General features: G+C 50.0%; 1 protein-coding gene across 2 annotated transcripts in view; it reads right to left on the bottom strand.

Annotated features, from left to right (window-relative positions):
• Positions 1-12,728, bottom strand: part of ints3 (integrator complex subunit 3) — a 71,781-nt gene that overhangs the window by 23,558 nt on the left and 35,495 nt on the right. The window contains exons 18-22 of one of the 2 annotated variants that reach the window (XM_048620454.1): positions 5,728-5,834; positions 4,729-4,773; positions 3,725-3,844; positions 1,910-2,063; positions 260-328 (exon numbers count right to left, since the gene is read on the bottom strand). In XM_048620454.1, the coding sequence (XP_048476411.1) occupies positions 260-328; positions 1,910-2,063; positions 3,725-3,844; positions 4,729-4,773; positions 5,728-5,834 (495 nt within the window). The remainder of the gene's footprint in view (positions 1-259; positions 329-1,909; positions 2,064-3,724; positions 3,845-4,728; positions 4,774-5,727; positions 5,835-12,728) is intronic. The other variant, XM_020523362.2, reaches the window with a different exon arrangement.

Raw genomic sequence — 12,728 nt, 5'->3', positions numbered from 1 at the left:
TCCGTCACCGTATAACACTGAGGTACAGTACCGGTGGGGGACAGGTCTGTCGCTGTGTAACACTGTGTAATGTGTTAAAACACAGTGTTGGAGAATGCAATCTGGAGATCAGAATGCTGATAATGACCGCGGAATCAATGCCCTGTGATCACTAGTTTTGGACCCATGCTGCACTGAACCAGAGGGTGAGGGGGATGGTGCTGGTGCTGGTATGTGGAACTGACAACTAGCTGCCCAATATGGTGCCATGCAGACTGACCTGTGCAGAGTCGATGACGGCAACGATCATGTTGAGGAGTTCACTGCTTCGCAACGTCTCATCGGGGAACTAGAATGTGACGAAAAGCAACATTACACAGGGGGTGACAGCAACGGGAGCCCCGTCTGCCATCACACCCAGGAGCTCCCTCCAAAACCTCATCCCAACTATCGCAGGACATAAAATCCCATTCCACAGCCTCCCAATGTATTCAGCAGGAGCTGATAACGCAGAAAAGACTGGACAGGCTGGGGCCTTTTACCTTTGGAAGGGGAAGTCTCAAGGGGTCAAAGTGAGATGTTAGTGCTTGCCTGCAGTAGAAGCAGAGATGGTGTTTCCATTTGGGGTAGATCAGAACCAGGGGCCCATCCATTATTCAAGGTCCTTATGGGGGGAGAATGGGGAGTTGGGGGGTGGAGATGGAGGCTGGCTCCCACGGAGAGCAGAAGGACTCGCTCCAGCAGGGAGTGGGGGAGAATTGTGGAATATGGTAGGGATGTTTTCGACAAGGCTATAAATTGTTGGATTATCGCCCTTGGCAGGGAGGGTCATCCTGATAGTCTCTTGTGTAAAATTCATTGGTCTACCTGTTAGCGGTGACTCAGGGGGCAGCACCTGGTCATCTCAGAGTCAGAACTCGGTGGTTTCAAATGACAGGGACAGGAGCACCCAGTCAAGAATGATGCTCCCTAGGGCAATATGTAATAGATACTGGGTGTACAGGTTATCAAGGCAGGCTAACAACATAGGCTGCATTTACTGCCACGCCACCCCCGGGAGGGACCACAAGCCATGCCCATGCAGTTGCACCTCCTGGGAACTCGTGGGCAAGTGCAACGAGGTGGACCCGGAAGGGGAGTGGGCAAGTTTGATGCCAGAGCTGAGAGCACAGCGAGGGTGGTGAGCGTTGCTCAGGCTGATGCAGAGGTGTGCTGTCACTGGCAACATCTGCTCACGCACAGGGGGCTGCCAACATGGTGTAGGTAAGACACACCCTGTACGTGTCAAAACTTGGAGGTGAGGGCAGTGCCCACACAGCAAGATCTCTCAGTGAGGACTGTCAGCTCCTCACCTGCTTCTGTTATACTGGACCTCATCTCCCTGATCCACATCCATGATAGAGGTGCCGGTGTTGGACAAGGTGGACAAAGTCAGAAGTTACACGACACCAGCTTATAGTCCAACAGGTTTATTAGAAATCACAAGCTTCAGAGCCCTGCTCCTTCATCAGGCGAAGACTATAACCTGATGTCGGGTGACTTCCGACTTGATCTACATCCAGTAGTGTTTTAACTGACTGATTGCCTGGTTAAACCTCTGTCCCACAGCGCTCCAACAGTGCCAGATGACAATGCCTCAGTGACTCTGCAGCATCAAGAGGTCATGATAGGTGCTACACAAAGGCAGCCCTGTCATTCTCTCTTCAAAGTCAGTGTGCCTGGCCATGCAGTATTTTAAGTGGCACAAAGGCCAGTTCTGAATGCAAAAAATAAACCTGGCCTCAGGATACAGAAAAATCTCCCTTGCTCTTCTGCCAAAGTGAATCCTCGACATATGTTTGAGAGAGAACTTCCAAATGTCTGGCTCCCTCGGCGCCGACCCTCCGACAGCGAGCCCCACACCCAGACTGGTATGTGCAGAAGACCTTACCGATGTATAGATAGTAGGGGTGAGATAGCAGAGCAGCCGAATGTCATCCTCCTGGCATGCTTTCATATCCATCATGAGACAAGTGTGCAAATCGCCCAGCTGTGTCGCCTGGGCGAAGGACTCATACAGTCTCATCTTCCCCGATGCGGCTTTACTGAAAGAAAACAGGTACAGCAATAAGGAGACCGGACATCGTCTGCCTCGAATCTGATCCCTAACTCAGCAATGGCTGGTGTGTGTGAGACAGAGAAAGGAGCAGAAGTCAGCAACCAGTTTCAATGCATTTCATCATGGGCAGCAAACTACTGCACAGAGCAACCTGGCCGTCTTTGTCCAAGGCTATGTTAACTGGACTGGCAGCTGAAAGTTAATGTCACTCCAGGGCCATATGGAGCACATTGAGAAATCTTGGTTAAGATGCACCATATGGTCAGCTGCTTTACTCTATCTAACCTTGTACTGCCCTGTTCCTGGGAGTGTTTGATGGGGACAGCGTTGAGGGAGCTTTATTCTATCTAATGGATAGAGTATTGGTTAACTAACAGAAAGCAAAGACTGGGGATAAGTGAGTGTTTTTCTGTTTGGTGATCAGTGGCTAGCGCTGTGCCCCAGGGATCAGTGCTGGGACTGCCACTGTTTACAATATACATGGATGATTTAGAGCTGGGGACCAAGTGTAGTGGGTCAAGGTTCGCAGATAACACTTAAGTGAGTGGGAAAGCAAAACGTGCAGAGGATGCTGAAAGTCTACAGAGGGATATAGATAGGTGGAGTGGGTGGGCAGGGGTCTGGCAGATGTACAATGTTGGTAAATGGGAGCTCATCCATGTTGGTAGGAATAACAGCATCATGGACTATTATTTAAATAGTAAAAAATTACAGCGTGCTGCTGTACAGAGGGACCTGCGAGTCCTTGTGCATGAATCACAGAAGGTTGGTTTGCAGGTAATTAAGAAGGCAAATGGAATCTTGACCCTCATTGTTAGAGGGATGGAGTTTAAAAACAGGGAGGTTATGTTGCAGTTGTACAGCTGTGGTATTCTGTCCCGCTTGTTACTTATATGCCTCGGTTTTGTTACAAACACATTGAACTGGACCCGATATACAAACCACTGAAAAACAGAACCAGAAGTAATGCCAACTCTGCTCCTATGATGCTGCTTGGCCTGCTGTGTTCATCCAGCCCTGCACCTTGTTGTCTCGGATTCTCCAGCATCTGCAGTTCCTACTATTTCAGAAGTAATGCCAACTACCTGAGCAAACAGAGGCATAAAAATAAGCGGGACAGAACACCAATGCTTCACTGGAGGCATACTGATGTTACCCAGCAGGGGGACAAAATGTCTGCAATCAAATACACCGGCTCGGCGAGGAAGTCTACAACCTCAAAAGAATTAAGGGTTATGGTGAGCGGGTGGGTAAAGTGGAGCCGAGTCCACAGAAAGATCAGCCATGATCTTAATGAACGGCAGAGCAGGCTCAGCAGATGAGTTGGCCTACTCCTGCTCGTATTTCTTACGTTCTTAACCTTGTGTTGCTTCTGTCCCGGGGTTGGAGGGGGGTGGGTGTGTGTGTGTGTGGAAAGAGGTGGTGGGTGGGTGGGGGAACCAGTGTAAAGGGAGCTTTTACTCTGTATCTAACCTTGTGCTGTCCCTGGAAGAATTTGATGGGGCAAGGTGGATAGTGCAGAGGGATAAAAATTACAACGTGCCCAGTCTTAGCAGCACTCAGCAACATTACTCAGGGGATAGGTCCTCCTAGATCAGGGAGACAGCAGGAGAGTGTTAGTTAGCTGCAGCTGAGAAGACCTCCTACCTGGCTCGCAGATAGTACAGAAGGTGATAACCAATCTTGGGCTGCTTCTGGTATAACTCCGATAAGAGCTCCAACAACAAGGAAAAGCTGCTGTTATCCTCCTGCATCTGGCACAAGTTCCTGGATAACAACATCAAGAATGACCATGAGCGTCACACAGTGAACAGTCTCCGTGGTTGCTGGGACTGCTTCCTCCTGGTAGGACATTACAGCATGTACATGGAAAGCTAACCCTCTGAAAATATCCCCCTGAGCCACACGCTCGGAAATCTACCACCCCTTCGGTGTCACTGGGTCAAAATCCTGGAGCTCCCAGCTGAACAGCACTGTGATACTTACCCATACCAATCAAAATGCAGTGGGTCAAAGTGCCAGCTCAGTACCACCTTCTTGGATGCAGTAGCGACCCACGGAGGGGAATGGTGTGGCAACACATCGCCTGGTGGCTGAGGGTTTGGGATTCAGCAGCGAACAGTGATACAACAAAACCATGGCTGGGTTCTTTGTGTTTGGTTGAGCATACAATCTCCGCGATGTGTACAGCTCATATTTAGAGTCATAGAGATGCACGGCACGGAAACAGACCCTTCGGTCCAACTCGTCCATGCTGACCAGACATCCTAAACTAAGCTAGTCCTATTTGCCAGCATTTGGCCTATATCCCTTGAAACCTTTCCAATTCATATACCGATCCAGACACTTTTTAAATGTTGTAACGGCACCAGCCTCCACCACTTCCTCTGGCAGCTCATTCCATACACGCACCACCCTCTGTGTGAAATAGTTACTCCTCAGGTCCCTTTTAAATCTTTCCCTCTCACCTTAAACCTATGCCCCTCTAGTTTTGGACTCCCCCACCCTGGGGTAAAGGCCTTGACTATTCACCCTATCCAGGCCCCTCAAGATTTTATGAACCTCTGTAAGGTCACCTCTCAGCCTCTGACGTTCCCGGGAAAATAGCCCCAGCCTCTCCCTATAGCTCAAATCCTCTAGCGTATCCTTACCTGAACGTAACATAAAGTGGCTTCCCCACTGACTCCTCCAGAGACCTGAAATACATTTGGTTCACATGTCACAGAAACAACTATTCACTTCAACGTAGGAAAACATCAAGCAGTAATTTACAGAAGCTTAGATCAGATAAATTTCGACACGGAGGTATGTAAAGCAATATCGGGGACATCAGCTTGGCCAAGGGACTCGGAGTTCAGGAGCATCTTAAAAGGGGAGAGTGTGTGAAATGGAAAGATTTAGGGAGGGAATAGAGAGCTCATCATCCTCAATAGGGGAGCGATGGAAATTTGGGGTGCTCAGGCACTCAGAACCGTAGGAATGCAGAGACCTCGAGAACTGTATGCCAGATAACAGGCTATAGAGATACAAAGGGCTGAGGACATGGAAGGATTTCAAAGGAGAATGGGAACTGTTAAAAAAGGAGCATTGGCCACAACAGGAGTTTACGCTGAATGAGGACACGGGCACTGGCCATTTGTAGCAGGGACCAGAGTTTCAACTTACACGCGGTGGGAAGTTGGCAAGAAACAGCATTTGATGGTGAATAGCTGTGCCCTCAGGCCAACTTCACAATGGAACAGCTTTCTCATCCAGCAGGCTGCCGTAGGGCCAGAGTTTATTTTCGGTCCTCCATTCAACTATTGAATATTCGGAGTAAATTCACAAACGTATATGTTTCGAAGGGCTGTCGCTGAACAACAGTTTCAGTGCAGGTTGTAACTTGAAATACTGGAAGGGTTCACCAAGAGGTGTGACGCTGGCAGTGAGAGGCTCACACTGTTTGTCAGCTGATTCTACACATGTGGCAGGCATGGAGCAATTCTAACTTGTTTCCTAATGGTTTCCCCTTCACACCCACGGTGTGTGTGTCTGTCTGTCTGTCTGTCTCTCTCTCTCTCTATCCACCCACTCAGTAACAGGCTCCCTCCACTCCACTAAGTGGAGCAGGTATTAGGGCAGAGAAGAATAATACTGAAGTCGACACTTACTCCTCGGTGATCTCCTCTGGCAGGACCTCGCCCCTGAAATGTCCTTTGAACAACTCGACGAGGCAGGAAGCCAATGTCACCATGAGCTCTGTATCAAAATCATCCTTCTCAAAAGGTGGGTGGGAGGGGGGTGGTGAGAGAGAAGAAAATAAATTTGGCTTCATTAGCAATAACTCCTGACAGTGATAGCGTGTGTGTATTCTGGGGAATTATGGCCATGTAATGTGATGTGGTATATAGTGCAACCAGCTGACTCTGTGGCTACTTGCAGGGCATCTGAAACTCTCCCTACTCTTTTACTGCCAGATCTCCCACACACACCTATTCCCTCTAGAGCTCACTGACCCACTGGGGCTCTGACAGCACCTCGGTTTTAAAATCCTCACCCCAAATTTCAACTTCCCTTGTAACCCCCTCTTACTCCCTCACCCCCACACCACCTCCCCTCCTCATCTCAGAAACCCCCTCCAGCCCACTAGGTTCTCCGCACCTGCGGTCTCTTGTACCCAGTGTCACTGGGCGAGAAATCCACAGAGCCTAGCCGATCCTCTGGGTCCAAATCCCACCAATGGACTTGGAATTTAAGACCAATTCCCAGGTCCGGAAGAGAAAGCGGATCTCAGTGATGGTGCCACAAAACCACCAGAGGTTACACAGTCTGTGCTGACTTACCTACACTATCCAACTTTCCAAAACCTGGGACATAGCCCCGAATGGTAAGACATTTTCAAGCCCTCATCCAAGTATTTCTCACCTCAACTCTCCTGCCAGGCTGTGCACCCCAGATTCCCACTGCCTTCTGGGTGAATAACAGCCTCCTCAAATCCCCTCTAAACCTCCTGACCTTAACAACTGTGCAATTTAGTTTTTAAAGACAAATAGGGAAGGAAATGTGCCACCCTTAGCCAGTCTGGCCTCTGTTTCACTCCAAACTCTCTCTATGATGGGGACTTCATGGAGTCATTTGGACAGTTAAGAATGGGCAATCAGTGTGACACTGTCAATAACACAGGATGGTGCAAAAACACTGCGTAACAAGTATCAGACTTTCTTCCCCATTCTACAGCCCAGATTTAATCAACAGAATTGAATTTAAAATTGTACCAGTTACCACAATGGGAAGTGAACCCTTGTCCTAAGGAACCAGCGATATTTCCATTATACCAGAATCACCCCACAAGTAACAGCACCCTCACTCCTGAAGCACTTCCATTGACTTTTGGGACCATCCGGGGCCCTGGAAGGTGCTATAGAAATGCACGTCCATCTTTCTAACAATCCACACTGAGTCCTGATTGCTAGCTCCTCACATTTCAAGGCGGAATGGTGATGGTTTCTTTACCCCCCCTCCCCCTTTATAAAAGTGAGTGGCTAATAAAGCAAAATCAGAAATTGCTGGAAAATCTCAGCAGGTCCGGCAATGTGTGGCGAGAAAGCGGGTGCTGCCAGACCTGCCAAGTTTTTCCTGCAACTTCTGATTTTGTTTCTGACTTCTGGCATCTGCAGTTCTTTTGGCTTTTTGTTTAGTGGTTAACAAAGCATTCTGTTGTTGTGTCCGATTCAGAGTGCGTGCTAACTGCTCATTTTTTTCTTTATTAATTAACAGGATGAGGGCATTGCTGGCTAGGCAGCATTTATTGCCCATCCCTAATTGCCCAGAGGACAGTTCAGAGTCAACCACATTGGCTGTGGGCCTGGAGTCACATGTAGGGCTGACCAGGTAAGGATGGCAGTTTCCCTCCCTAAAGGACATTAGTGACCCAGATGGGTTTTTCCTGACAATCAACAATGGATTCATAGTCATCGTTACACTCTTAATTCCAGCTATTTTCTTGAATTCAAATTCCACCATCTACCGCGGCAGGATTTGAACCCAGGTCCCCAGAATGTTATCTGGGTCTCTGGATTAATAGTGCAGCAATAATACCACTCGGCCATCGTCTCCCCAATTCTGCACTTGATTGGTTAAGACTGAGTGCAGACTCAAAGAAAAGCAAACAAACAGCAGCAACAGATGCCAGGCAGAGGCAAGGCCCTGAGCCAGCTATTTCAGAACGTCCTGTAAATGTAACCTTACACACATCCAAACCTGGGACGTCTCGACACAAGTCGGAGATATCAGATTTGGAGTATGTTGCTGGCAGGCTGATGTAAACAGATTTAAACAGTAGCTTCTTAAAAAACAGGATGCATATTTTGGAAGAAAAATCATGGAACTAACTGGCTCTTTTCCCCAGAAAAAATATCTACTATCCATAGAGGGAGGGCAGCAAAGATGCAGCAGACTGACCACTGGGCTGGCAGGACTGCTGTATACAGGGGAGACCAGGTCGACCAGGCCGACATTCACTGGAGTTTAGAAAATGGCAGGGGATCACCCTAAAATGTGTCAAATGATGACAGTAAAAAACCAAAAGAACTGTGGATGCTGTAAATCAGGAACAAAAACAAAAGTTGCTGGAAAAGCTCAGCAGGCCTGACTGCATCGGTGAAGGGAAAAACAGGGTTAATGTTTCGGGTTCGGTGACCCTTCCTCAGAACTGATGGTGGTTGGGAAATCGTCAGTTTAAATGCAGATAAAAGGGAGGGGAATGGGGTCGGGAGTAAATGATAGGATAGAGTCTACAGAGAGAGAGGAGCAGTTGGACAGACAAAGGAGTTGCTAATGATCAGGCTGGGAGGGTGAGTAGTTGTTAATGGGGACTATTAGTGACTAACAACAGGGGGAGTGTAATGGCAGGCTGCGTGCTTTCTCCCCCCTGGTCCAGGAACTCCCCACCTACATCCGTGACACCACCCACACCCTCCACCTCCTCCAAAACTTCCGATTCCCTGGTCCCCAACATCTCATCTTCATGGACGTCCAGTCCCTATACACTTGCATTTCCCATGCAGATGGCCTAAAGGCCCTCTCCCGCAGGCCCAACTCGTCCCCCTCCATTGACACTCTTATCCACTTAGCTGAACTCGTCCTCACCCTTAACAACTTCTCCTTCAACTCCTCCCACTTCCTGCAGACAAAGGGTGTGGCCATGGGTACCTGCATGCGCCCAAGCTATGCCTGCCTCTTTGTAGGCTATGTGGAACAGTCTCTCTTCTGCAGTTACACTGGCCCCAAACCCCACCTCTTCCTCCATTATATCGATGATCGTATTGCCGCCGCCTCGTGCTCCCATAAGGAGTTCGAACAGTTCATCCACTTCACTAACACCTTCCACCCCAACCTTAAGTTCACCTGGACCGTCTCCGATACCTCTCTCTCCTTCCTGGACCTCTGTCTCCATCTCTGGCAACCACCTGGAAACCGATATCTATTTCAAGCCTACCGACTCCCACAGCTACCTCGACTACACCTCCTCTCACCCACCTTCCTGCAAGAATGCCATCCCTTATTCCCAATTCCTTCACCTCCGCCGCATCTGCTCCTGAGATGAGGCATTCCACTCCCGGACTCCCAGATGTCCTCATTTTTCAAGGACCGCAACTTCCCCTCAACCTAAAATACCCTCAACCGCATCTCTCGCGTTCCCCGCACCACATCCCTCACACCCCCTACCCGCAATAACAACAAAAACAGAATCCCTGCCTCGTCCTTACGTACCACCCCACCAACCTCCGGATTCAAAGCATCATCCTCCGCCACTCACGCCACCTGCAATCTGACCCCACTACCAAAGACATTCTTCCCTCCCCAGCCTTACCTGCTTTCCGGAGGGACCACTCTCTCCGTGACTCCCTTGTCCGCTCCACACTCCCCACTAGCCCCACCACCCCGGCACCTTTCCCTGCAACCGCAGGTGGTGCTACACCTGCACGTACACCTCCCCTCACACCCCCATCCCAGGCCCACATTTAACAGATGTTCACCTGCATATCTGCTAATGTGGTATACCGTATCCGCTGTTCTCATTGTGGTCTCCTCTACATCAGGGAAACCAAGCGGAGGCTTGGAGACCGCTTTGTGGAACACCTATGCTTGGTTCGCGACAAACGACTGCACCTCCCAGTCGCGAACCACTTCAACTCCCCCTCCCACTCCTTGGACGACATGTCCATCCTGGGCCTCCTCCAGTGCCACAACGATGACACCCGAAGGTTGCAGGAACAGCACCTCACATTTTGCTTGGGAACCCTGCAGCTCAATGGTATCAACGTGGACTTCACAAGCTTCAAAATCTCCCCACCCCCAACCTCATCCCAAAACCAGCCCGGCTCATCCCCGCCTCCTTGACCTATCTGTCTTCCCTTGTGTGACCAACCCCCATCCTAACTCCCCACCTACACTCATCTTTACTGGCTCCATCCCCACCTCCTTGACTTGTCCGTCTCCTCTCCACCTATCGGCTCCTTTATCCACCTTCCATCCGCCTCCCCCTCTCTATTTATTTCAGAATCACCTTCCCCTCCCCCATTTCTGATGAAGGGTCCAGACCCAAAACATCAGCTTTCCTGCTCCTCTGATGCTGCTTGGCCTGCTGTGTTCATCCAGCTCTATACCTTGTTATCTTTGTGGTAACAAGGCCTGGTGTGTGGGGTGGGGACTGGGATATGGGAGAGTTTAGGCCCTAAAGTTATTGAATTCTATATGGAGTCTGGAGGGCTGCAGGGTCCCCAAGCAGAAAACGAGTTGTTATTCTTCCAGCTTGCATTGGGCTTCGCTGGAACACTGCGGCAAGCCGGAGACAGATGTTGGCCAGGGAGCAGGGTGGTGCGTTAAAGTGGCAGGCAACGGGTAGGTCAGGGTCTTTTTTGTGAGCAGAACGTAGATGTTCTGCACAGCGGTCACCCGGTCTACGTTTCATTTCCCCAATGTAGAGGAGACCACATGGTGTGTAGCAAATGCAGTAGACTAGATTCTGGGAAGTGCAGGTGAAGTGTTGCTTCACCTGGAAGGTATGTTTGGGCCCTTGGATAGTGGGGAGGGAGGAGGTAAATGGGCAGGTGTTGCACCTTCGCTGGTTACAGGGGTAGGTGCCGCAGGGCTATAGGGGGCTGTTAGGGGTGAAGGAAGTGCAGAACAGAGTGTCCCGGAGGGAACGGTCCCTGCGGAAGGCAGGCAAGGGAGGGGACGGAAGTCTGTGTCTGGTGGTGGCATCTTGCTGGAGATGGCAGAAGTGGCACCTGATGATCTTCTGGATGTGGATGCTGGTGGGATGGTGGGTAAGGACAAGGGGAACCCTATCGCTGTTGCAGAAGGGAAGAGAAGGGGCGAGGGCAGAAGTGCGGGAGATGGGTCGGACCTGGTTGAGGGCCCTGCCGACAATGGACCCGAAACAGTGTTTGACAGAATGGATGCAGGAACAATGTCTTCCTCTCTGTGCGGAATATGGGATACACTATTTATGACTGAGATGAGGAGACAGTTCTTCACTCAAAAAGATAGTGAACCTGTGGGATTCTCTACCATAGAAGGCTGTGGAGGCCAAGTCACTGAAAATATTCAAGAAAAATAGATTTCTAGAAGTTAACAGTATCAAAGGGGCACGGGGAGAGATGGAGAGTATGGCACTGAGTTGATGATCAGCCATCAACATGATGAACGGAGGTGATGGGACTGACGGGGGTGCTCCTCACAACCGCTGCTTCCAGAGCTGATGGACCCTATAGCCACCTTCTGTGTTATACAATTCTATGAATTGACAGAAACAGCCTACCTGCCACAGGCAAGGGGGAGCCATGCCTGAGATTGGCCTAGACAATGTTCCCCCAGAGCATCAGAGGATGAGGGGCAACCTCATAGAAGTTTATAAAATCATGAGGGACATGGGTAGAATGATTAGCCAAGGGCTTTTACCACAGGGAAGGGGAGTCCAAAACTAGAAGGGCATAGATTTAAAAGGCATCTGGATGGGTACGTGAATAGGAAGGGTTTAGAGGGATATGGTCCAAATGCTGGAAAATCGGACAAGATTAATTTAGGCTATCTGGTAGGCATGGACAAGTTGGACTGAAGGGTCTGTACATCTCTACGACTCTAATTCAACCCGAGGAAAACAGAGGCTGACTGTATGGGTGGTGGGCATTTGTGGTGCTGGGTGGGTCGGCCAGCAAAGTGGAGCGAAGGTTCTCTCTTCTCTCGGGCAGTGCCCTCAGTAAGAGGCAGCGCAAGGTTTACCCAACACTACTCTCAGTCAGGAAATACAAGGGGCACACTGCACACAGCAAGATTGCACAAACAACATGACGATGGTCAATGTTTTTTTGTTGGTTGCAGGATACATTCATGGAATCAGAACACTGGGAAAACTCTGCCAATGACAGGCAAGAGAGTGTCATGAGAACCATTTCATGCCAAGATTGTGGATAGGCCCTGGGGAGAACAGTTAATGAACCTTCGACAGTTCCAGCTCTCTCTCAGGACTGCACTGGCCACCCACTACAACATAAGGCCTCTTAAAATTGTGTGGGAGACCTGTGCATATTCGGTCTTAGCCAAGAATGAGATGTAAGCAGTCTGCACAGAGCCTCACCAGTGAGTGAGAGGGAGAAGAGGGAACACTGGGCCCAATTTAGGGTTGCTCAGTGGTTAGCACTGCTGCCTCACAGTTCCTGGGACCCGGGTTCGATTCCACTCTCGGGTGACTGTCTGTGTGGAGATTGCACATTCTCCCCTTGTCTGCGTGGGTTTCCCCTGGTGCTCCGGTTCCCTCCCACTGTCCAAAGATGTGCAGGTGAGGGTGGATAGGCCGTGCTAAATTGTGTAGATTAGGTGGGTTACAGGGAAAGGGCAGGGAGATGGGTCTGGGTGGGCGTGGAATTGATGGGCCGAATGGCCTGTTTCCACACTGTAGGGATTCTGTGATTATGGGCCTGAACCTCCAGAAGGGAAACTGAACCTGCGACATTCTCCACTGTAGAAGCAGGCCCTTCAGAAGGAGAAGAGAGGGGTAGCGAGAGAGAAGGGTGGGAGGAAGGGGGCAGCGAGAGAGAGGGGTGGAAGGAAGTGGTAAAGAGAGACACACACACACACACACACACACACACACACACACACACACACA

Source organism: Rhincodon typus, chromosome 46 (assembly GCF_021869965.1).
Source record: "Rhincodon typus isolate 14 chromosome 46, sRhiTyp1.1, whole genome shotgun sequence".
Taxonomy (NCBI): domain Eukaryota; kingdom Metazoa; phylum Chordata; class Chondrichthyes; order Orectolobiformes; family Rhincodontidae; genus Rhincodon; species Rhincodon typus.
The sequence above is the reverse complement of the archived record's forward strand: the minus strand, read 5'-3'. Positions and strand labels throughout refer to the sequence as shown.